The sequence below is a fragment of the Carcharodon carcharias genome, chromosome 4 (assembly GCF_017639515.1).
Source record: "Carcharodon carcharias isolate sCarCar2 chromosome 4, sCarCar2.pri, whole genome shotgun sequence".
In the NCBI taxonomy this organism is placed as follows: Eukaryota; Metazoa; Chordata; class Chondrichthyes; order Lamniformes; family Lamnidae; genus Carcharodon; species Carcharodon carcharias.
The window spans coordinates 202,756,597-202,781,718 of record NC_054470.1 but is presented as its reverse complement, the minus strand read 5'-3'; the positions used below and the strand labels follow the sequence as shown (position 1 = coordinate 202,781,718).

The 25,122-nt window shown below is 47.6% G+C and overlaps 1 protein-coding gene across 1 annotated transcript in view; it reads right to left on the bottom strand.

Annotated features, from left to right (window-relative positions):
- spef2 (sperm flagellar 2) overlaps positions 1 to 25,122 on the bottom strand; it is a 375,455-nt gene that overhangs the window by 176,367 nt on the left and 173,966 nt on the right. The window contains exons 17-23 of the mRNA XM_041185381.1: positions 22,040 to 22,167; positions 11,294 to 11,397; positions 9,171 to 9,424; positions 8,462 to 8,576; positions 5,622 to 5,779; positions 1,753 to 1,872; positions 180 to 260 (exon numbers count right to left, since the gene is read on the bottom strand). Coding sequence (XP_041041315.1) covers positions 180 to 260; positions 1,753 to 1,872; positions 5,622 to 5,779; positions 8,462 to 8,576; positions 9,171 to 9,424; positions 11,294 to 11,397; positions 22,040 to 22,167 — 960 coding nt within the window. The remainder of the gene's footprint in view (positions 1 to 179; positions 261 to 1,752; positions 1,873 to 5,621; positions 5,780 to 8,461; positions 8,577 to 9,170; positions 9,425 to 11,293; positions 11,398 to 22,039; positions 22,168 to 25,122) is intronic.

Below are 25,122 nucleotides of genomic sequence, written 5' to 3'. Positions count from 1 at the left end.
TTTGATGGTAACCAGTAAGAATTCCTCTAATACAAAAGGAAATGTCATCAAGCTAAAATGTTAACTTGGTTCCTCTCACCACAGATGTGGCCTGACCTGAGTATTCGCAGCATTTTCTGTTTTGAATTCAAATATCCTCTAGCACTAATTTATCAGTCCATGAAGAATCACCATCATACCTGATTGACTAAGGGAGCCAGGTTTGTCACGTTTCTTGTCACGAGGCGACAGGATCTTCTTCTTCTTCTCTTTGACAGAGCCTACAGGCAAGAAAACTGTTTGAGAAGGATGGAGATTCCCAGGAGAGTACAGGGTCAAGGATGTCTTACTGTAGCTGTACAGGGCCTTGGTGAGACCACACCTTGGGTATTGTGAAACGAAAACCCAAAATGCTGGAAAAACTCAGCAGGTCTGACTGCATCTGTGGAGAGAAAAAAAAGTTAACGTTTTGAGCTCTCTTTAACTCTGAAGAAGAGTCATACAGATTCGAAGCGTTAACTCTGTTTCTCTCTCCACAGATGCTGTTAGACCTGATGAGTTTTTCCAGCATCTGCAGTATTTTGCTTTTATCCTGGAGTATTGTGTGCAGTTTTGGTCTCCTTACCTAAGAAAGGATATACTTGCCATAGAGGGAGTGCAGCGAAGGTTCACCAGACTGATTCCTGGAATGGCAGGATTGTCGGATGAGGAGATATTGGGTCGACTAGGCCTGTATTCACTGGAGTTTAGAAGAATGAGAGGGGATCTCATTGAAACATATAAAACTCTGACAGGACTGGACAGGCTGGATGCAGGGATGATATTTCCTCTGGCTGGGAGTCTAGAACAAGGGGTCACAGTCTCAGGATACGGGGTAAACCATTTAGCACTGAGATGAGGAGAAACTTTTTCACTCAGAGGCTGGTGAACCTGTGGAATTCTCTACCACAGAGGCCAAGTCACTGAATATATTTAAGAAGTAAATAGATAGACTTCTGGACTCAAAATGCATCAAGGGGCGGGGGAGAGAGAGGGAGTACGGTGTTGGAATAGAGGATCATCCATGATCATAATGAATGGCAGAGCAGGCTTGAAGGGCTGAATGACCTACTCCTGCTCCTAGTTTCTATGAGATGGAAGAGGAACTGAGATTCCTGCTGGAGTGGGTGGAGGAAAGTGCAAGGAGGAGTAGGATGGAGATTCCTGGTGGAGTGCCGGAATGAGTGGGAGGAAGATTCCTGAAGGGATTCAGTTAGAGAGAGGCTCCTTGGAGAGTGGGAAGGACAATCCTGGGGTTGAGGGTGTGGTGTGGGTAGTAGAGGGAAGAAGATTCCTGGGAGAAAAAAAAGAGTTGCATTTGTATGGTACTTTTCATGATTACCAGGCATCCCAGAGTACTTTACAGCCAATGAAATACTAAAGGTAGTCATTGTTGTAGTGTAGGAGATTCCTGAGAGGAGTGAGAGCAGAATGTGGGATGAATATTCCTGTGGGGTGGGTGGAGAGCAGACTCGAGGGACTGAATAGTCTCTGGAGAGCTCTGGATAGCTGCTGCATGGACTGAACAATTGCTGTATCATAGTGCTGACTTCAGGAGCCAAAGGAAAGACATTGTTCATTATTGAGTCATTGTGAATAATGTAGAGTGGACAGACTGTGAGGTGAGGGTTCTCTGGTTAAATGAGTGGACTCTCACAATGTGCCCATGTGTCCTTACTTTTAACTACAGTTCCCAGTTAAAGGAATCGTCTTCCGTCTCTGTTGTCCACTCACCATTTTTCACCGATTTCTCTTCCTTTGAAGGCTTCTCCTGAGGCTCGGGAGAAGGAGTTGGCTCGGCCTGAACTGGGGAGGGGAGTATTTGCACCTCTACAGGCTTCTCAGTCTCAGCGTCTAGGAATTCAAACCACATACAATGTTAGCCGCTCACTATCCTGAAGCACCCAATAGCCAAGGAGGTCAGTTTTGGAAGTGAAGTCACCATTGAGATTTGGGGAATGTGAGAGTCAATTAGCACACAGCCAACTCCTACAGCAACAATGAAATAACTAAACAGACAATGTGCCTAAAGAAGGAGTCTTGACCAGGTCAGTGAAAGAACTCTCTGCTTATCTTTAAATAGTGCTGAAGAATCCTTTATGTAAGCAAGCAGAGTCAGCGCCAGTTTAATGTCTCATCGACATTTCAACAGCCACTACACTGCAAAAATTCTTCATTGGTTGTGCAGTGCTTTGGGACATCCTGCAACTGTGAAAAATACTTGATAATTCAAAATATATCCTTCTTTTACCAGCAAGTTGGCACCTTCCACAGTGCAGCACTCCCTCAGCACTGCACTGCACTGTCAACCTGGATTATATGTGCAAATCTCCTGATTCAGAGGAGAGGTTTTAACCAGTCAGCGAGTTAAACAAATCAGTCATTTTGCAATGAATCTGATCCATACCTTGTTGTTCAGCTAGCTAGGATTGGTGAACCCAGACCCAGCCTCACAATAGGACAGTCATAGAAACTTCTGGATACTGAATAACCTGGCCTCAGGTTGACTCGGGAGACCTTTAAAATGGCAGTTGGGTCCTAATTCCGGGATTCCCAGCCCTATTCCCTGGCTGTCTGATTTTTGGGATGGTGTTGGCTGGTTCCTGTCGGAAGCCGATATCCGGCACTCCCGGTCTTGCCAGCTCCATTCTGGAGTCAGGCGATTCCTATTCCTCTGCAATGCTCATGGAGTCGGGCCAGGTTTTTAAAGAGTCGTGGTTCACCGCCTCTCAGAAGAGTCATGAACATTAGTCTGCATGAGGGGACCTTTAAAAAGTTAAGATCAAAAGGCCCCCTCATGACCCTATGCTAAACTATAGCATTTACATGCCCAATGATCTTTCTAGAACCAATGAATCCTGTGGTGTATAGAGGGGGGTATGTAGGGGTAACAAAAACCCTTGAAATGAATTGAGAACGTTCTCTTATGTTTGAAAAGAAAGCCTGGATAAGCTGATTAAAGTGTCAATCGTCCCAGCCCTTTGAAGTTTCAAAAACCATGAACTCTTCAAACTTGTGTCTACAAACATAGGGCAGAGTTTCTGTCCCATGGGGAAGGGTCCCAATGTCATCACGCACTCGAGCGATCTTTCAGTCGGTGGGTGTAGGCGAGAAGCGGCAGTGCGCCCGCCATTAAGAGGCCTATTAAGGCCCTTAAGCAAGCAATTAAGTTGTATTTTTCGCTGTCCACTCGACCAGGCGAGTAGGCCAGGCGGCCTTTGCATTTTTAACAAAACCTCATCCTTGGGCAGGATGAGGTTTCCAAGGGTTAGCGAAAAAAAAAATCTTTTAATATAATTTTTTACATACCCCTCTTCATGTGATTGAGTCACAAGTGGGGACGTTTATATCATTTGTAAAAAGTTTATTCTTGTATTTAAAGTTCTTCAGCTCCCTGAGGCAGCTCTGTGCCTTCAGGGAGCTTTCAGTGCACCTTCCCCTGCACCTGCGCTACTTCTACCCGCACCCCGGCAGCACTGAGGCTCTTAGTGCACGGTTCACGCTAGCTGCCCATTAATGGGCCAGCGCGTGTGAAATCACAGCCGGATCCCGATCGCAGGCTGCGGTGGGTCTCGTGGCCATTCCAGGCCCGCCCGCCTGACAAGGGAACAATCCTGCCCATAATGAAATTGACAGCAGAGATCAGAGAGCCTGAGCTGTCAATCAAACAATGTCTCCTCAGGGGAGCAGCTGTTCTAGTATTCTCATGCTGTCTGGGCTGGCACTGAAAGTGGGGTTGTCCATGTTTGATTTGGTGTAGCTGGTTGATTTTGAATCCCTAATTTCTCCTTGTTTTAGAATGCTGCACTTGCCTTGTTCCCTAACTCAAATGGGTGCGAGTGTCCAAGCCAGTAACTCCTCTTCTCTTCAACCTCTCTATAAAAATGCCGTGGATTGCTGCTGCATATATACGTATTAAGGAAATGAAAACCTCACACTTAACCTCAGGATTGCTAAAAGAACTTTACAGCCAATGAGGTACTTTATTAAATTAATAAGTTGATCACGTGTGCATTGCAAACTCCCACAAACAGCGGTGTAATAGGATCATACAGTCCATTATGCATGATGCTGGTTGAGTGATAACAGTTTTCCAGCACATTGCACAGAACTATCTGCTGTTTTTCAAATGGTGCAGTGGAATCTGCATCTTCCTGAGGTGTCACAGAGAGCCTTGCTTTATTGTTTCATCCAAAAGGCGACACATCTCACAGTTATTTCTAAACTGCTAAACCTTCTAAACAAATGGCTAGATTTTCTACTCAGGCTCCTTGCCTGAGGAATCTTTACTGTTCACTGTCTCTGCCTGTACCCTCACTGTCTCTGCCTGTACCCTCACTGTCTCTGCCTGTACCCTCACTGTCTCTGCCTGTACCCTCACTGTCTCCACCTGTACCCTCACTGTCTCCGCCTGTACCCTCACTGTCTCTGCCTGTACCCTCACTGTCTCTGCCTGTACCCTCACTGTCTCTTCCTGCATCTGCATGGCCACCTCCTGTATCCACACTGCCTCCTCTTCTACGCTCACTGGCTCCTCTTGTATCTTCATTCCCTCCTACTATATCTTCATGACCGCCTCCTGTACCCTCACTGCCTCCTAATGTATGCTGCCTCTTCGTGTGACCTCACTGCCTCCTTCTGTATCCTCACTGCCTCCTACTGTATCCTCACTGCCTCCTCCTGTACCCTCACTGCCTCCTCCTGTACCCTCACTGCCTCCTGATGTATGCTGCCTCTTCGTGTGACCTCACTGCCTCCTTCTGTATCCTCACTGCCTTCTCCTGTATCCACACGGCTGCCTCCTGTGCCCTCACTGCCTCCTACTCTATCTTCACTGCCTCATCCTCTATCCTGACTGCCTCCTACTGTATCCTCACTGCTTATTCCTGTGACCTCACTGCCTCCGTCTGTGGTCTCACCGCCTCCTCCTGTACCCTCACTGTCTCCGTCTGTGGTCTCACCGCCTCCTCCTCTACCCTCACTGTCTCCGCCTGCATCCTCACTGCCTCCTCCTCTACCCTCACTGTCTCTGCCTGTATTCTCATTATCTCCGCCTGTACCCTTACTTCCTCCTCCTGTATCTTCACTGTCTCTGCCTGTACCCTCACTGCCTCTGCCTGTACCCTCATTGCCTCCACCTGTACCCTCATTGTCTCTTCCTGCATCTGCATGACCACCTCCTGTATCCACACTGCCCCCTCCTCTTCTACGCTCACTGACTCCTCCTGTATCTGCACTCCCTACTACTGTATCTGTACGGCTTCCTCCTGTACCCTCACTGCCTCCTACTGTATCCTCACTGCCTCCTACTGTACCCTCACTGCCTCCTACTGTATCCTCACTGCCTCCTCCTGTACCCTCGCTGCCTCCTCCTGTACCCTCACTGCCTCCTACTGTATCCTCACTGCCTCCTCCTTGTGTATTCGCCCTGCCTCCTCCTGTATCTGCAATGCCTCCTTCTGTATGTTCACTGCCTCCTCCTGTATCCTTACTGCCTCCTCTTGTTCCTATGTTCCTTTCCATCTGCTGGTCATTGCTGTAGATATGGGTTTTCATCTCATGTCAATGAGGAAGCAGTGTCAACAGATGAGCATTCCTCTTACCTTTACACTGTTTCTTGTACAAGGCTTCAACCAGGACCAGCTCGAGTTTTTCCAACAATTCGCCCTGCTCAAGCTCCCCATTCACCTTCACCAGTATCTTCTGCTCCACCTCGAACCACTTCTCCAGCTTGGGCCAGTTATCAAGGAAACCTGTGAGCCTATCAATGGAGGTTGGTTCAGTTACATGCAGTATCATAAACCCAGCTCTGCTCCTTCCCAACCGATGCCCTACAGTGGAGCTGGCTTGCTGAGGCTAGGCAACCCTGACTTCATACATCCGATCTGTGGGTTTAATTGCCAGGGTCATGGGTCACCAGGGTCATGGGCACTGGGGCCTGGGTTCTGTGGGCATTTAGTGACTGGGTTTGGGGTGGCCATTTGATATTCACTTACCAGGTCCACAATGGCTGAGGTTTATTCACCAGGGCAATGGCTGGAGCCTCTATGGGTTGAATCTCTTGGGCCAGGGATTACAATCATTCAATCACATCATGTACCTGGCAATGTGAAAATTGCCCAGGTATGTACTGCACACAAAAAGCAGCACAAATCCAACCCGGCCAATTACCGCCCCACCAGTCTACTCTCCATCATCAGTAAAATAATGCAAAGGGTCATCAACTGCGCTATCAAGTGGCACTTGCTTGGCAATAACCTGTTCACTGACACCCAGTTTGGGTTCCGCCAGGGCCACTCAGCTCCTGAACTCACTACAGCCTTGGTTCAAACATGGACAGAAGAGCTGAACTCCCGAGGTGAGGTGAGAGTGACTGCCCTTGACATCAAGGCAGCATTTGACCGAGTGTGGCATCAAGAAGCCCTAGCAAAACTGGAGTCAATGGGAATCAGGGGGGGAAACTCTCTGCTGGTTGGAGTCATACCTAGCACAAAGGAAGATGGTTGTGGTTGTTGAAGGTCAGTCATCTCAGCTCCAGGACATCACTGCAGGAGTTCCTCAGGGTAGTTTCCTCGACCCAACTATCTTCAGCTGCTTCATCAATGACCTTCCTTCCATCATAAGGTCAGAAGTGGGGATGTTCGCTAACGATTACACAATGTTCAGCACCATTCACAATTCTTCAGATACTGAAGCAGTCCATGTCCAAATGCAGCAAGACCTGGACAATATCCAGGCTTGGGCTGACAAGTGGCAAGTAACATTCGCACCACACAAGTGTCAGGCAATGACCATCTCCAAAAAGAGAGAATCGAACCATCGCCACTTCATTCAATGGCATTACCATCATTGAATCCCCCACTATCAACATCCTGGGGGTTACCATTGACCAGAAACAGAACTGGACTAGCCATATAAATACTGTGGCTACAAGAGGAATCCTGCAACGAGTAACTCACCTCCTGACTCCCCAAAGCCTGTCCACAAGGCACAAGTCAGGAGTGTGACGGAATACTATCCACTTGCCTGGATGAGTGCAGCTCCCACAACACTCAAGAAGCTTGACACCTTCCGGGACAAAGCAGCTGCTTGATTGGCACCACATCCATAAACATTCACTCCCTCCACCACCAACGCACAGTAGCAGCAGTGTGTACCATCTACAAGATGCACTGCAGGAACTCACCAAGGCTTCTTCGACAGCACCTTCCAAACCCACGACCACTACCATCTGGAAGGACAAGGGCAGCAGATAGATGGGAACACCACCACCTGGAAGTTCCCCTCCAAGTCACTCACCACCTTGACTTGGAAATATATCGCCGTTCCTTCACTGTCACTGGGTCAAAATCCTGGAACTCCCTCCCTAACAGCACTGTGGGTGTACCTACACCACATGGACTGCAGTGGTTCAAGAAGGCAGCTCACCACCACCTTCTCAAGGGCAATTAGGGGTGGGCAATATATGCTGGCCCAGCCAGCGATGTCCACGTCCCTTGAATGAAGAAAAAAAAATCACCAGGTTTATTGGTTACCATGTTGTCAGTCAGTGGGGCCATAGTTCTCTGTGTGGTCACTCACCAGGGCCAGGGTCACAGTGGGCTCATTCATTGCAGCCAGGGTTCACTGTGGTGTCACTTACCAGGGCCAGGGGTCACTACAGGTTTACTCACCGGTGCTATTGGTTGCTGTGGGGTCACTGTCCAGGGCCAGGGGTCAGCGTGATTTCACAAACCGGTACCAGGGGTCACCATGGGGATGACTCACCAGCACAAGGGTCCCAATGAGCCATTCATTAGTCTAGGAGTCACTATAGGATCACTCACTGGGGTCAGGGGTCAAGATAGGATCACTCACTGGGGGCAGGGGTCAAGACAGGATCACTCACTGGGGGCAGGGGTCGAGACAGGATCACTCACAGGGGGCAGGGGTCAAGATAGGATCACTCACTGGGGGCAGGGGTCAAGACAGAATCACTCACTATGGGCAGGGATCAAGATAGGATCACTCACTGAGGGCAGGGGTCAAGATAAGATTACTCACTGGGGGCAGGGGTCAAGATAGGATCATTCACTGGGGGCAGGGGTCAAGATAGAATCACTCACTGGGGGCAGGGGTCAAGATAGGATCACTCACTGGGGGGCAGGGGTCAAGATAAGATCACTCACTGGGGGTAGGGGTCAAGATAGGATCACTCACTGGGGGCAGGGGTCAAGATAGGATCACTCACTGGGGGTAGGGGACAATGTGGGGTCACTCACTGGGGGCAGGGGTCACTGTGGGGTCACTCACTGAGGGCAGGGGTCACTGTGGGGTCACTCACTGGGACAGGTGTCACTGTGGGGTCACTCACCGGGACAGGTGTCACTGTGGGGTCGCTCACCGGGGCAGGGGTCACTGTGGGGTCACTCACTGGGGCAGGGGTCACTGTGGGGTCACTCACCGGGGCAGGAATTGCTCCTCTTCAGGACCTGAGCTTCCGGTAAAAGCCATGTTCCCTTTGCTCTCCTGGTGCAGGCTGCCTGTCCTCCGGCTCTCAACCTCAGTGCCTGAACTGACTGATGGAAAAGAGATCAAACACCATCATTTTTTTTTATATAGATTTTTCTTTTCCCACCTATTTCCATTATTTTTAAATGTATTTCCATCCATTGTTTTATCTCTACCTTTTATCCTATTTCGATCCCTTCCCTTCACCCCACCCCACCCCCACTAGGGCTATCTGTACCTTTATTATCACATTCCTCAGATAACACCACCACCTTCAACACCTCTTTGTCCTTTTGTCTGTGACATCTTTTGGTTATCTCCACCTATCACGGGCCCTCTATCCCGCTCTACCTGTCCCACCCCCCCCTTAAACCAGCTTATATTTCACCTCATTTCTATTTTGCCTTAGTTCTGTTGAAGAGTCATACGGACTGGAAACATTAACTGTGTTCCTCCCCGCAGATGCTGCCAGACGTGCTGAGGTTTTCCAGCTATTTTTGTTTTTGTACCATCATTAACCTCGATTCAAAACAGCTATCGCGGCTGCTCATCAGCAGTGCATTCTGTATTCCTTACCCAATTATATATTTATCCCAATCTCTCTCTCCCTGTGCTGTCTAAATTGTTGCTTGCGTTATTAGTCCTGGGAATCCCTGCCTTACTTGTGCTCTCTGAGTGACGAGCCAGCACAGTGTTGTCTGAAACATCCAGCAGGATGGCAATGTCCAGCGCTGGTTGGGGAGGTGGAGGATCTTTCGGAGCTCTTGGGTCTATAGCGAGGCTGGTCTTTGACTTCTTGCTCTTCCTGTTCGCTTTGTCAGGATCGACACCAGTGAACCACTTCTCCAGCAGCTTGGCCTGTTTAACAGTCACTGGGAAACCATCCAGGATCCAGCCACATTCTGCCGGCAGAGAGCTGCGAGGAAGCAGGTAAACCAGAGGGTCATTGCTGCAGCTGCTGAATTGTCACTGCATAATTGTCAATGAAAGCTCACACATTTACTATATTAAACCTTCCTGAGAGAGGGGATCTTGTTTGCAAATTCTGAAATTGTGCCCTGCGCTTCCTAGTCTCAGTTATTAATCAATATCAGGAAAAGAAAGGCTCCTAATACTGACCACGGGGGAACTCCACAATAACCCTCCTCCAGTCTGAAAATTAACTGTTCAGCATTACTATCTGTTTCCTGTCACTCAGCCAACTTCGTATCCATGCTGCCACTGACACTTTTATTCCATGGACTTCAACTTTGCTGACAAGCCTGTTATGTGGCACTTTATCAAACACCTTTTGAAAAGTGCATGTCCATCACATTCACTGCATTACTCTGATCAACCCTCTCTGTTACATCATCGAGAAACTCCAGCAAGTTAGTTAAACACAATTTTCCCTCAAAACATTTATTCTGGCTTTCCTTAACTAATGCACACTTATCCAAGTGACTGATAATTCTGTCCTGGATTATCATTTCTAAAAGCTTTCCTACCACCAAAGTTAAACTGACTAGCCTGCAGTTATACTCTCTTTTGAACAGGGGTGAAACATTTGCAATTCTCCAATCTTCTGGCACCAACTGTGTGTCTAAGGAGGATTAGAAAATTATGACCAGTGGCTCCACAATTTCCACATTCACTTCCCTCAGTATCCTTGGATGCAGCCTATTCAGTTGTCTTTACTTGTCAATTTTAAGCACAGGCAGTCTTTCTAATGTCGACTGTGCAGGTGCCATCTCCCCCAGAGCCAGTCCCAATGTTCCAGCAAACTAAAGCCCTCCCTCCTGCACCGTCTTTCCAGTCACACATTCATCTCCTCCTATTTCTAGACTCACTGGCAAGTGGCACTGGGAGTAATCTGGAGATTACTATTTTTAAGGTCCTGCTTACTAATTTTCTACCTAGCTCCCTGAATACTGCCTGCAGGACCACATCCCTCTTCCTATCTATGTCGTTGGCACCGATGTAGCCACGACTCTCAACTGTTCATCCACCCCCTCTGGGTGCTCTGCAGCTGCTCAGTGACATCCTCGACCCAGGCACCAGGGAGGCAACACACCATCCTGATCCACGTCTGCAGCTATCGAGTCCCCTAACTATCCAATCACTATTGCGCGTCCCATCTTCCTTGTAGCCCCTGTACAGCTGAGACACTCGTGGTGCTAGGGACCCGGCTCTGGCTGCACTCCCCAGATGAACCATCACTCTCATCAGTGTTCAGAACTGAATACTGGTTGGAGAGTGGGATGCACTCAGGGGACTCCTGTACAATCTGCCTGTTTCTACTTGTCTCATACTCACTTGTGTGTGGCAGTGTGAATAATCCCGAGATTATTTATTTTGAGATCCTGCTTGCTAATTTCCAGCCTAGATCATTAAATTCTGACTGCAGGACCACATCCCTCTTTCTACCTCTGTCATTGGTACTTATGTGGATCCCCCGGCAGGCTGATAGAACCCCATCCAGACGTTCTCACCGAGACCCCCAGCAGTCACACTGACCCACACTCAGCCAGTCTCACCAAGCTCCACCTCCAGACAGGCTTACCAAAGCCTCCTCCCCCGCAGTCCCACCAAATCCCCAGCATAGAAAAAGACAAAGTTACAGCTGGGGAAAGCAGCGAGGCAGAGTGTTATCTTTCATTGAATAGAGGAAGAGATTGCGAAGTGGCCATCACCTGTTTACAGAGGCACAAAGTTACCCGTTACAAACAGACATTGATAATTAGCGCAAGACATTGATCAGGGAGCCTCCAGGCATCATACTCCAGCCTGCCATTATGACACTTACTGTACACACTCAACCACAATCTCCACCAACAACTCGTCAGGAACAGACTTCCCTTTCCTCAGAAACTTGGCAGCTCTTGCACCTAGCTGGGCCCTGGCACTCAACTGTAAGAGAAATCAGCAATTAGCTTACGCAATCGAATACAAACAGGACATTGACCGCAGGCCCAGTCCCTAAAATCACTGACTTGCTGGGTCCCACACACACTGACTCTCACTGGGGTACGGGTCCCACACACACTGACTCTCACTGGGGTACGGATCCCACACACACTGACTCTCACTGGGGTACGGATCCCACACACACTGACTCTCACTGGGGTACGGGTCCCACACACACTGACTCTCACTGGGGTATGGGTCTCACACACACTGACTCTCACTGGGGTATGGGTCCCACACACACACACTGACTCTCACTGGGGTACGGGTCCCACACACACTGATTCTCACTGGGGTACGGGTCCCATACACACTGACTCTCACTGGGGTACACGTCCCACACACACTGACTCTCACTGGGGTACAAGTCCCACACGCACTGACTCTCACTGGGGTACGGGTCTCACACACACTGACTCTCACTGGGGTATGGGTCTCACACACACTGACTCTCACTGGGGTATGGGTCTCACACACACTGACTCTCACTGGGGTACAGGTCTCACACACACTGACTCTCACTGGGGTACGGGTCTCACACACACTGACTCTTACTGGGGTACAGGTCTCACACACACGCTGAGACAGCCTGACAGTCCACAGTTCGATTGTTCTGCTGCCTCCTTGGCCAAGCATCCAGTGAACAATACCAGGCTCCACATTTGGGAGGAAGGAACCCTCCAGAGAGTGAAGGTGTCGTAGTGATTAGATTACAGAAAGGCTGCACTGCGACCTACCAGTAAAGGCACTCACCAGAGTCTCTGTGTTGCTGGCAATGGATGTCTGTGAGCCTGTCACTTCCAGTATCTCATTCTGTGGCGAGGGCTCTGAGAGATTAACATATAAAACTGTTCAGCTCTCTGCAAATTCACAAAGCCAAACACCAACTTCAACTCGCAGCATTCACAATCACGCTGAATGGGAGTGACCATGACGATGACAGCAGGATCATAGGGACAGTGACACTAAGGGACAGTGACCCACAGGGACAGTGACTGTCAGGGACAGTGACCCTCAGGGACAGTGACCCTCAGGGACAGTGACCGTCAGGGACAGTGACCCTCAGGGACAGTGACCCTAAGGGACAGTGATCGTCAGGGACAGTGACCCTCAGGGACAGTGACCCTAACGGACAGTGACCTCAGACACAGTGACAGGGACAGTGACCGTCAGGGACAGTGACACTCAGAGGCAGCGACCACTATGGACCGTAAATGTCAGAACAGGGGCTCTCAGGACAGTGACTGTAAGGGACAGTGAGTGTCAGGGACGGTGAGCGTCAGGGACAGTGAGCGTCAGGGATAGTGAGCGTGAGAACAGGGGCTCTCAGGACAGTGACTGTAAGGGACAGTGAGCGTCAGGGACAGTGAGTGTCAGGGACAGTGACCCTCAGGGATTGTGAGCGTGAGAACAGGGGCCCTCAGGACAGTGACCCTCGGAGACAGTGACCATCAGGAATAGGGGCCCTCAGGACAGTGACCCTCGAGGATAGTGTCCATCAGGATAGGGACCTTCAGGACAGTAACCGTGACTGGCAGCCTTCCCACAATAGCTCACACCCAGTCCACATGCACCACTTACCAGCCTTATTGAGTGCTTTGCTGTCTTGAGAATCTTGTTTGAATGGATCTATGAGTGGCTCCTTGGATGCATTCTTTGACAGCACACTGAACCGCTCTTTGCTCGAACTGGGGACAGCACTTGTAATCTCCTGGCCTTCAGGAACAACAAAACTCGCCTGTTCCGATGGTGCAGGGACAGAGCTCGCTGAGTCCAGTCTCTGGAACATATCATCCAGTTATCAGATTGTGCAGCAACTGGAGGGTGGAGTTAAAGGGAAGAGGAGGTGGAGGGGGTACAAGAGAGGATGGGTGAGTTGTCTGGGGATGAGGAGCAAGCAGAGAGGGAGTAGGGGAGGGGGGAGGGGAAGTTAGAGGTGAGGGACAAGGGGATAATAGGGTAGATGGTAAGTGAGGAGGGGAGGAGGGGACAAGAAAATGGAGAGTGTAGTGTAAGGGTCTGGTACCTACAGGGTTAATGTGGGCCTGAGTACAGTACCGCCCACATGGTGATATAAGGAGACACATGACCCAGACCTAAAGTCAGTGCGCTGTTGGCCAGAGACGTGATGAGACCTAAGGTGGATATAGCTCCTCACCTGTATCATTCACCTGTATATCGTTACAAGTAGTTAATAAAGGCTTGCTGTTAACATACAGAAGATTATGAAGACTTCTTTAACTGTTATGATCGAGATGGGAAGAGTGCACTGTCTGTCTCTTGACCCACTAGTCCACAGATCACAACAGAAATTTAAATGATTTCTCCAGCTAGCTATTGGGCCAAATATGTGCTTTACCCATTAATCTCAGAATGACCATTCAATGGCCAGATTTCTTCAATAAACAATAACATTATTAGCTTATTATCAATCCAGACTTGTCAAATAGAAAGGCAAAGCTTCTTAACCCAGTGCAGGATTTTTTGCTTGGTGTGCAGGTGTGCGCCTGACATGCTCAATAGCGCGTGATGATGTTGGGCGAGTGTCCCGTTGTCATCACGTACTCACGTGATATTTCGGTTGGACAGCGTGTGTGAGAGACGGCAGCGCGCCCGCTGACAATTAAGAGCCCTGTTAAGGCCATTAACCTTGCAATTAGCGGGGATTTTTCATTGCCCGGCCAATGTTACAGTTAGGGGCAGGTGTATCGGCCAGGCAGCCTTTGCCTTTTTGAGGAAACCTCATTCAGAGGCAGGATGAGGTTTCCAAGATTAATTTAAAAAGAGATAAAAATGTTTGGTCAGAACTTTCAACATCCGTATGTTTAGGTGACTCATTCTGACACGTGGACATTTTTCTCGGCATTTTAAAACCTTTATTTATGGCGTTTGGATTCCTCAGCTCCCTGAGGCAGCAGTGAGACAATTCGGAACAAGAAGCAGAAATCGGTTTCATGCCTGTGTGAAATCACAGCGGGATCATTCAAAGGAGTCCATCATGGCAGAACGTGAAGGAGTTCGTCGGGGGCGAAGAGTCGGGGGGGAAGGTAGGTGACTGGGGGGAGGGGGGTGTTTGGATTGGGGAGGGATTTTGGAGGGAGGAAGGTGTCTGCGGGGAGGTGGGAGTGAATGGAGGGATGTCCAGGTGAATATGTGAGAGACCGTTCTACGGAGTCAATGACTACCTCCTGGGGAACAAACTGAGGGTGGGCATGGTAGGAGGGAATGGTAAGTATGAAAGGGGACAGAGGGAGCCAGAAGGATGGGAGGATAAGTGTACTTTGGTAGGGGAAGCGATGGCATAGTGATTAGTAATCCAGAGATCCAGGGTAATGTTCTGGGGACCCGAGTCCAAATCCCACCACGGCAGAGGGTGAAATTTGAATCCAATAAAAATCTGGAATTAAAAGTCTAATGATGACCATGAAACCATTGTTGATTGTTGTAAAAACCCATCTGGGTCACTAACGTCCTTTAGGGAAGGAAATCTGCTGTCCTTACCTGGTCTGGCCACATGTGACTCCAGACCCACAGCAATGTGGTTGACTCTGAAATACCCTCTGAAATGGCCGAGCCAGACACTCAGTTGTAACAAACCAATACGAAGACACAAAAAAAAAAATGAAATCGGACAGACCACCCGGCATCAACCTGGGCACCGGAAACGACAATGACAATCTCAGCCTGTCAACCCTGCAAAGTCCTCCTTACTAACAGGGGATTGGATTAGTTTCTCTGTGTGTATGTGTGTGTGGGGGGATTTAATTGAATTAAAGACAGTTGCTCTGAAGCTTTTGAGTTATCAAAAGGGAAGCTCAGTTTGAAATGCTGAATATGTAAACGTGGTTGAAGCTTTAGAATGTGAGGTGTGAGAAGCATTTGCATTTTTAGATTAACCAGAGTAGTTTGAACTTCAAAGAGATGATGAGGTGTTACACCTAGCCAAAAGAGGCTAAGCGAAACAGTGTGTTTATTTTTCCCAAAGATTACTGATAAAATGAGTACTATGAAAGATTTATATTATGAAAAAAGTAAAGTTGCAAGGACATATTGGAACAATAGAATTTACTTTGAAAAGGGAGAAACATGTATAAAGGAGATGAGGTGGTGTGTAAGGAGGAAGGCATTCTAAAATCTAACATAAGTGTGAAAAGCCTCCAGTATCAAGCTGCTGTCTACAGGAACCAAAGCTAAGAAAATTCACTTTGATTATCACTGTCCAGGATATTGTGTGCATTGCCTGGACCTGTTAAAATCTATTTTGTTTTACTGTTGCATTAACGGAGGTGTAACTGTGAGTCAGATTAATTAGGGGAGTTAGGAGTTATTATAGTAGTAATTTGTAGATCTATGTATGTGCTTAAAATCTTTCCTTTTGTTAATAAATGTTTAATTTAGCTTTGTAAAAAACCTCAAAGTCTCGGTGGATTCATTGCTATTGGATTCATTGCTATTGGATTCGAGGCACCCATCTCGAAATGAAATACAAATTGCAAAAACAGTTGTGGCAGCTGTTTCAAGTTTCCCTCTGGGATTTGAACAGCTTGGCATTTACAATCCGCTGTACCATAACACCCACGCAGAGAGTCCAAGCATCATCCACGAGGTTGAGACTGAAGACACACAGCCATACTTCTTGGGCAAGGTCAAAGAATGCAGTTCCTCATTCTGGAATGCTGACATTCTGGTAAATAGTCACCTAACAAATGTTAAATTAGATTCAGGAGCCAGCGTGGCAGTTCTGTCAGACAAGGATGTGTGCTTCAAAGGCCTCTGGCTTCAAACAACGGACACTCAACTTTACAGGGCAGAGGAAGTCCAACTCGTGGCTATCTGCATGATCCTGGAACCACTGAGGTACGGTAGCAAACAGATCTCCGAACTGATGTACACAGAAACATAGGAAATAGGAGCAAGAGTAGATAATTCAGCCCTTCGAGCCTACTCCACCATTCAGTACGATCATGGTTGATCCTCTATCTCAATGCTGTATCCCTCTCTCTCCCCATACCCCTTGATACCTTTAGAGTCCAGAAATCTATCTATTTCCTTCTTAAATATATTCAGTGACTTGGCCTCCACAGCCTCTGCGGTAGAGAATTCCACAGGTCCACCACCCTCTGAGTGAAGAAGTTTCTCCTCATCTCAGTCCTAAATGGTCTACTCCATATCCTGAGACTGTGACCCCTTCTTCTAGACCCACCACCCAGAGGAAATACCATCCCTGCATCCAATCTGTCCAGTCCTGTCAGAATTGTATATATTTCAATGAGATCCCCTCTCATTCTTCCAAACTCCAGTGAATACAGGCCTAGTTGGCCCAATCTCTCCTCATACAACAATCCTGCCATCCCAGGAATCAGTCTGGTGAACCTTCACTGCACTCTCTCTATGGCAAGTATATTCTTTCTTAGGTAAGGAGACCAAAACTGCACAAAATATTCCAGGTGTAGTTTCACCAAGGCCCTGTACAGCTGCAGTAAGACATCCTTGCTCCTGTACTCAAGTCCTCTCACAATGAAGGCCAACATACCATTTGCCTTCTTAACTGCTGGCTGCACCTGCATGATTGCTTCCAGTGATTGGTGTACAAAAACACCCAGGTTCCTTTAAACATCAACATTTCCCAATCTATCACCATTTAAATAATACTCTGCCAGTCTGTTTTTCCTACCAAAGTGGATAACTTCACACTTATCCACGTTATACTGCATCTGCCATGTATTTTCCCACTCACTTAAGCTGTGCAAATCACCTTGAAGCCTCTTAACATCTTCCTCATCCCGCACATTCCCACCTAGTTTTGTATCGTCAGCAAACTTGGAAATATTACATTTGGTTTCCTCATCTAAATCATTGATATATATTGTGAATAGCTGGGGCCCAAGCACTGATCCCTGTGGTACCCCACTAGTCACCGCCTGCCACTTGGAAAAAGACCCATTTATTCCTACTCTCTATTTCCTGCCTACTAACGAATTCTCAATCCATGCCAATATATTACCCCCAATCCCATGTGCTTTAATTTTACACACTAACCTCTTATGTGGAACTTTATCAAAAGCTTTCTGAAGATCCAAATACACCACATCCACTGGTTCTCCCTTATCTATTCTGCTAGTTACATCCTCAAAAAAAAACTCCAGTAGGTTTATCAAACATGATTTCCCTTTCATAAACCCATGTTGACTTTGTCTAATCTTGTTGATATTTTCTAGGTGTCCTGTTATCACATCCTTTATAATAGATTCTAGTATTTTCCCTACCACTCAATTTAAGCTAACCGATCTGTAATACCCTGTTTCCCCGCTCCCTCCTTTTTTAAATAGTGGGGTTACATTTGCCACCCTCCAATCTGCTGGGACCATTTGAGAATCTACAGAATTTTGGAAGATGACAACCAACACATCCAATATTTCCATGGCCACCTCCTTTAGCTCACTGGGATGTAGGTTATCAGGCCCTGGAATTTATTGCCTTTCAGTCCTATTAATTCCTCCAGCACTATTGTTTTAGTAATACTAACTTCCTTCAATTCCTCCTTCTCACTAAACCCTTGGTTCCACAGTATTTATGGGAAGTTATTTGTTTCTTCCTCAGTGAAGACAGAACTAAAGTAGTTGTTTAATTGCTCTGCTATTTCCTTGTTACTATTGTAAATTCTCCTGTTTCAGACTGTACTTTTTTTCTTTTTACATACTTGTAGAAGCTTTTACAGTTTGCATTAATGTTCCTTGCAAGTTTATACTCAGATGCTATCTTTCCCCTCTTAATTAATCTCTTGGTCCTCCTTTGCTGAATTCTAAACTGCTCCCAACCCTCAGGCTTGTTACTTTTTCTAGCAACTTTATATGACTCCTCGTTCATAATCAGCCTCTCTTTCTCCTGAACAAGGATGCCTGCATTGCCCTGGACCTCCTCCAGATGGCGGTGGATGTAAAGACTATCATTGCCATTATCCAGCCAGAACAGCACTGTCCTGTGTGTTCAAACACTAAAGAATATTCAGACTCTGATTTCACTTTCGATATCTCTTCTGTCTTTGTGGAGAGCTGTGTCCATTATCTTTCCAGATCCCAGAAAGACCCCAATTGTCAGACCACCCAACCGCCCACAAGATTACCATGACATGTCCAGTGGAAGCGGCACCAGAGAAGGGCCAATGGCCTGAGGAGCCTCTATTTCCAAATACAACAATGGTCCAGCTGGTCGACACAGCAGTCACTGTGCACACACTGGGCAGGATTTCGCCCTTGGCTAGGGTGCTCGGTGAGGGCGGGTGGGGGAGGAGGGGGGCGATTGGGAAGCTGACTGCGGCCTGCGATCGGCTCCGCATCGCGATGTCTGGCCAACCCTGCATGGATCGTGAGCGGCAGCGCTGAGGGTGGGGTGGTCGCGAGCGGCAGCGCTGAGGGTGGGGTGGTCGCGAGCGGCAGCGCTGAGGGTGGGGTGGTCGCGAGCGGCAGCGCTGAGGGTGGGGTGGTCGCAAGCGGCAGCGCTGAGGGTGGGGTGGTCACGAGCGGCAGCGCTGAGGGTGGGGTGGTCGCGAGCGGCAGCGCTGAGGGTGGGGTGGTTGCGAGCGGCAGCGCTGAGGGTGGGGTGGTCGCGAGCGGCAGCGCTGAGGGTGGGGTGGTCGCGAGCGGCAGCGCTGAGGGTGGGGTGGTCGGAGGGAGGGCCGGGCCTAGTGCACAGTTCAGGCAGACGCGAGAAGGAGTGCTCCGGTTTCCCTGAGGCACGGAGAGCTGCTTCAGGGAGATTGAAATGCTGTGTAAAAAAAAATGAAGAGAATAAACATTTTTAAAAACTTGTCCCATCATCTGACTCTGTCACATGAGCTGGGACATGTTTTTAATTCAAATATAAAGTTTTCATTTAATGTTTAATTTGCTTTAAGAAATCGCATCCCGCCCATGGATGAGGTTTCCAATAAAATGTAAAGGCCGTTTGGCCTTTTCACCTGCCCCCCAACCGTTAGGCTGGACGGGCAGCGTAAATTGGAATTTAATTCGATTGATAATGGCCATAACAGGCCTTTTAACTATCAGCAGGCGCTCAGCCAACTCCAGCGCTCACCCACTGAACAAAATATCGCGAGACTGTGCGACGATGTCAGGACGCATGCCCAACATCATCACGCATCATCTTCAGCTGAGGCATGTCAGACGCACGCCTGCACACTGAGCGTAATATTCCGCCCACTGTAACTCCCAGCCAGCACTCCACAACCACAAGGGATGCCGGAACTGGGTAACCGTCTATCACCATTGACAAGAAAAAGCAGAGGTGAGCGTACCACTAAACCTTCTCGCCATGGAACACTCTTCCTCAGCTTCAGAGGGCATCGAGATGGCCCACATGGAGAAGGAAGGGGAAACAATAGCCCCAGTGAGACGAATACCCCACAAGAAATGATCAAGAGTAACAGCAAACATGGATCACTGCAGATGTGGGTCAACATAAAACAGTAGAAGAAAAGAAGGAAAGCAGACACAAATGCCAGTCCAAGCTTCAAGCCAACAGCACGAGCCCGGCCAGCAGAGCTTGATATTCTCCCAGCAGAACAGCGAATCAGCTGTGGAAGGGTTATAAAGCCTCCAGACTGCCTGAACCTCGAATTTCAAGGACTTGAAGGGGGAGATGGGGCAGTGAGAATATTGCCAATGTTAATACTGTAATAGTAATAATGTTGGAATAGCATTAAGGTTGTAACAATAAGACTAATAACAATGTAAGGCTTGAAGTGAACATTTTTTTAATTTGTTCATGGGATGTGTGCGTCACTGGCTGGGCCAGCATTTATTGCCCAGCCATAATTTCCCTTGAGAATTGAGTGACTTGCAGGGCCATTTCAGTGGGCATTTTAACAGTCAACCACTTTGCTCTGGGTCTGGAGTCACATGTAGGCCAGACCAGGTAAGGATGGCAGATTTCCTTCCCTAAAGGACATTAGTGAACCAGATGGGTTTTTAGAACAATCGACAATGGTTTCATGAGTTAACTCTGCATCCATGGGGTAAAGACTTGGGGAGGGAGGTGTAGTATAATGGTCTGGTATTTTCAGTGTTAATGAAATGAAAGTCACCATAGTCCCAGAGGACCATAGGCTGTGAGTTTAACAACTGGCAGTGAGTTTAACCTGAGGGTCACTGCACTCAGGCAAGGGATGAGGTTAAGAAGGCAGGGCCTTCATGGATGACCCCAGCTGGTACTGGAATTCAGTCTGCACTGTTGGTGTTACTCTGCATCACAAACCAGCCGTCCAGTCAACCGAGCTAACTAATTTATTGCCCATCCCCTAAATACCCTTGTTCAGAGGGCATTTAAGAGTCAACCACATTGTATATATGCATGTATATAGTTACAAGTTATAGTTACAAGTAGTTAATAAAGACTTACTGTTAACATACAGGAGATTATGAAGACTTCTTTAACAGATACATTCTGTAACTAACAGAGAGAAGGGATGGAGAGAGGAGGCTGGGGAGGGAGAGTGAACGGAGAAGAGGATGGCAGGAGGTTGTGGGTTGAAGGAGATTAGATGGAATGGAGAATGGATGGAATGGGGAGAAGGGCATAAGGAGAAGGGATGAGGCAGAGAAGACATTGCAGGTGATTCTCTGACTATGATTAGATAGATAAGAATGGAAGCAGGGGAGAGCAGTCCCTCCCAGCTGGATAACAGTAGACAGAGTATCGAGGAGGATGGTGCGGTCAACCGGGTCAAAGGCTGTAGGTAGATCAGGAAGGACGAGGAGGGGAAGTTTCCTTTCATGACAGGCACACTGGATGTCACTTGTAACTTTGACAAAAGCCGTTTCATTGCTGTAATAGGGATGGAAACCTGATTGGAGGGATTCAAATGAATTCCAGGAAGATGGGAATGGATTTGGGAGGTGACAGTAAGTCCTAGGGATTGTTGAAGATGGTTGTTTTGTAGGAAAAGGACAGCTCTTGCCCCTTTGGGATACAGACTGAATTCATTTTGAATGCCTCAGACTTCTTGACCCAGGAATGGTTTGAACGAGTCTACTGTGCTTGAGGGAGACAGTGGGAATGTCAGAGCACGGGGAATCCAGAGGCTGATACTCTGGGGACATGGGTTCAAATCCCATCAAATCTCAACCACTGGTTGAGGGGGATACTGAACACTGCAGGGAAGGGGGGAAATAGTGAACATGGGGTGGGATGATAGTGAACACTGTAGAACTAGGGGTCACTGTTTAAAAATAAGGGGTCTCCCATTTAATAAAGAGATGAGATGAAATATTTTTCACTCTGAGGGTGGTGAGTCTTTGGAACTCTCTCCCTGAAAAGGTGGTGGAAGCAGAGTCTGAATAGTTTTAAGGCAGAGGTGGATAGAGTCTTGATAAACAAGACGATGATTGGTTATCAGCGGTAGGTGAGATGCAGGTTTCAGGTTACAAGCAGATCAGCCATGATCTTATTAAATGTCGGAGCAGGCTCAAGGGGCTGAATGGCCTACTGCTCCTTGATCATATGCTAGTATGTTGTCTCTGTGAGTGGGGTTAATGCAGAGGGGTTCAGTGGTGGGATCTGGAACTCCCGCCCTGATGATTAACACTACCTGATCTTCCTTTACAGATTCTGTTCTGTCTTCCAGGGTCTGATCAGGATCCATGGTTTCACCCTCCTCGAAGGCTTGCACAGCTTCTTGAACCAGCATGTCTGGCACAAGGACTCGGATATGCAGTGCTGAGTGAGAAACAGGAAACATGTTGTTAACTGAAGTCTCTACCGGGTCCTGCTGACATATACTGGGCACAAAAACAACTCGATCTCTATAGTCATACAGCCCAAATGGATCCACAGGAAGTAGATCAAAATCAAATTGAGTCACATCAGGAGATAAGACCATAAGACCATAAGACATAGGAGCAGAAATTAGGCCATTCGGCCCATCGAGTCTGCTCCGCCATTCAATCATGGCTGATAAGTTTCGCAAGCCCATTTTCCTGCCTTTTCCCTGTAACCTTTGATCCCCTTACCAATCAAGAACCTATCTTTCTCGGTCTTAAATACACTCAATGACCTGGCCTCCACAGCCTTCTGTGGCAATGAATTCCATAGATTCACCACTCTCTGGCTAAAGAAGTTTCTCCTCATCTCTGTTCTAAAAGGTCTTCACGTTACTCTGAGGCTGTGTCCTCGGGTCCTAGTCTCTCCTACTAATGGAAGCATCTTCCCCACGTCCACTCTATCCAGGCCTTTCAGTATTCTGTAAGTTTCGATCAGATCCCCCCTCCTCATTCTAAACTCCATCGAGCATAGACCCAGAGTCCTCAAATGTTCCTTATATGTTAAGCCTTTCATTCCTGGGATCATTCTATCATTCTCGTGAACCTCCTCTGGACCCTCTCCAGGGCCAGCACATCATATAATACACAGATATTAGCACAGGCAGCCAAAAGATTCAGATAAAGGACAGAAATAGAGAAGCGTAGAGTTCTCAGAGGGTAGAGTGGTAGTGAAGGTTATAATTGAAAAAGTCAGGTGACGAATAAAAATTTAGCCATTATTTACTCAATCTAACATATATACTTCCAGACTGAAACATTACAAGCATGCACCTCCTAACTCAGTTCCAATGAGTGTCTCTTTATACTTGCTCAAGTGAAAGCCCATTAACACCCCTCTTTTTTTATTAATTCATGGGATGAGGCTGGGCCAGCATTTATTGCCCATCCCTAATTGCCCTTGAGAAGGTGGTGGTGAGCTACCTTCTTGAGCCGCTGCAGTCCATGTGGTGTAGGTACATCCACAGTGCTGTTAGGGAGTGAGTTCCAGGATTTTGACCCAGCAACAGTGAAGGAACGGCGATATATTCCCAAGTCAGGATAGTGAGTAACTTGGAGGGGAACTTTCAGGTGGTGGTGTTCCCATCTATCTGCTGGCCTTGTCCTTCTAGATGGTAGTAGTCGCGGGTTTAGAAGGTGCTGTCAAAGAAGCCTTGGTGAATTCCTGCAGTGCATCTTGTAGATGGCACACACTGCTTCTGCTGTGCGTCAATCGTGGTGGGAGTGAATGTTGATGCATGGGGTGCCAATCAAGCGCGCTGCTTTGTCCTGGACAGTGTCAAGCTTCTTGAGTGTTGTGGGAGCTGCACTCATCCAGGCAAGTGGGGAGTATTCCATTACACTCCTGACTTGTGCCTTGTAGATGGTGGACAGGCTTTGGCGAGTCAGGAGGTGAGTTACTCATCACAGGATTCCTAGCCTCTGACTTGCTCTTGTAGCCACAGTATTTATATGGCTAGTCCAGTTCAGTTTCTAGTCAATGGTAACCTCCAGGATGTTGATCGTGGGGGATTCAGTGATGGTAATACTATTGAATGATAAGGGCCAATGTCAATGTCAACAATCAAATACAACTGACATAAAACTAACAGGGAGAAAAGGAGAGACAGGCACCAGCACACTGAGTGGAATCATGAATGAGAACTGTCCCATTAACCTGGCTAACCACCTCCTAGGAGGTGATGCACTCTGCACATGCTCAGCTTGCACACTCTAAATTTAGCAGACAGACTTCCTGAACTTGGGACAAAAATCACCTGCCCAAGGTCAAACACGTAAAAAGAGGTCTGTCCTTCAATTAAAATTCTAATCTTACACATATACATTACAGGCTGCAAAAAAAATCAATTATCAAAAATAAACACCTAAGAGGAATATTTGGAATGTGATATTTTTCTGCATTTTTAAAAACTTTGTTTGAACCTTTACTTTGTAATTGGAAAATTTTAATTCCTGAAAAATAAAAGATCAGAAAGCATTTTGGGCAATTTGTGGTCAGAATGAATAGACAGGGAAATGTCCATTCATACATTATCAGCTGCTGTGTGTCACAGTGTGGGACATCTTCCTCATTGAAAAGGCCATGGCAGTAACAATAATAAAAGGAACCAATGTTCAGTAACATCTCAATGGCGTGTTCAATATACAATAGTGACACTTGTGCAAGTCTACTTCAGCTGACTGGGTTACATGGGGGAGGCTCATACTAAGCAGGGTGTCACTAGCCAATAACACTTCCCTTTATCTGGCCCGATGACCTGGCCTGGAAACGCAGGAACCATTGGGAGCTGGAGGACTGGAGCTGTCCTGGGGTCTCTGCCATGTCCTAATGCATGTTGGTGAAGACAATCTGCTTTCTGAATGGACTCTTACAATGAAAGTGACAACAAGGGCAAGGGCAGGAACTCTGTTCCGCTTAACTCCATACAGCATAGGAACAGGAGTAGGCCAACTGAACATGCTCAATGATAGAACTTCCACAGCCTCTGGGGCAAAGTATTCCAAAGATTCACCACCCTCTGAGTGAAGAAATTCCTCCTCATCTCAGTCTTAAATGGCCCGCCTCTTATTCTGAGACTGTGTCCCCTGCTTCTAGAGCCAGAGCTAGGAGAGGCATCCTTCCTGTATCTACCCTGTCGAGTCTTGTGAGAATTTTGTATGTCTCAATGAGATCACCTCTGATTCTTCTGAACTCAAGAGAATACAGGCCTAGTCTCCTCAAACTTTCCTCACAGGACAATCCCACCATCCCAGGAATTAGTCTGATCAATCTTCGTTGCACTCCCTCCATGTCCCTCTTCGGCCAGCATATCTTTCAGCCTTCCTTAGGTAAGGAGGCCAAAAGAGTGAATGT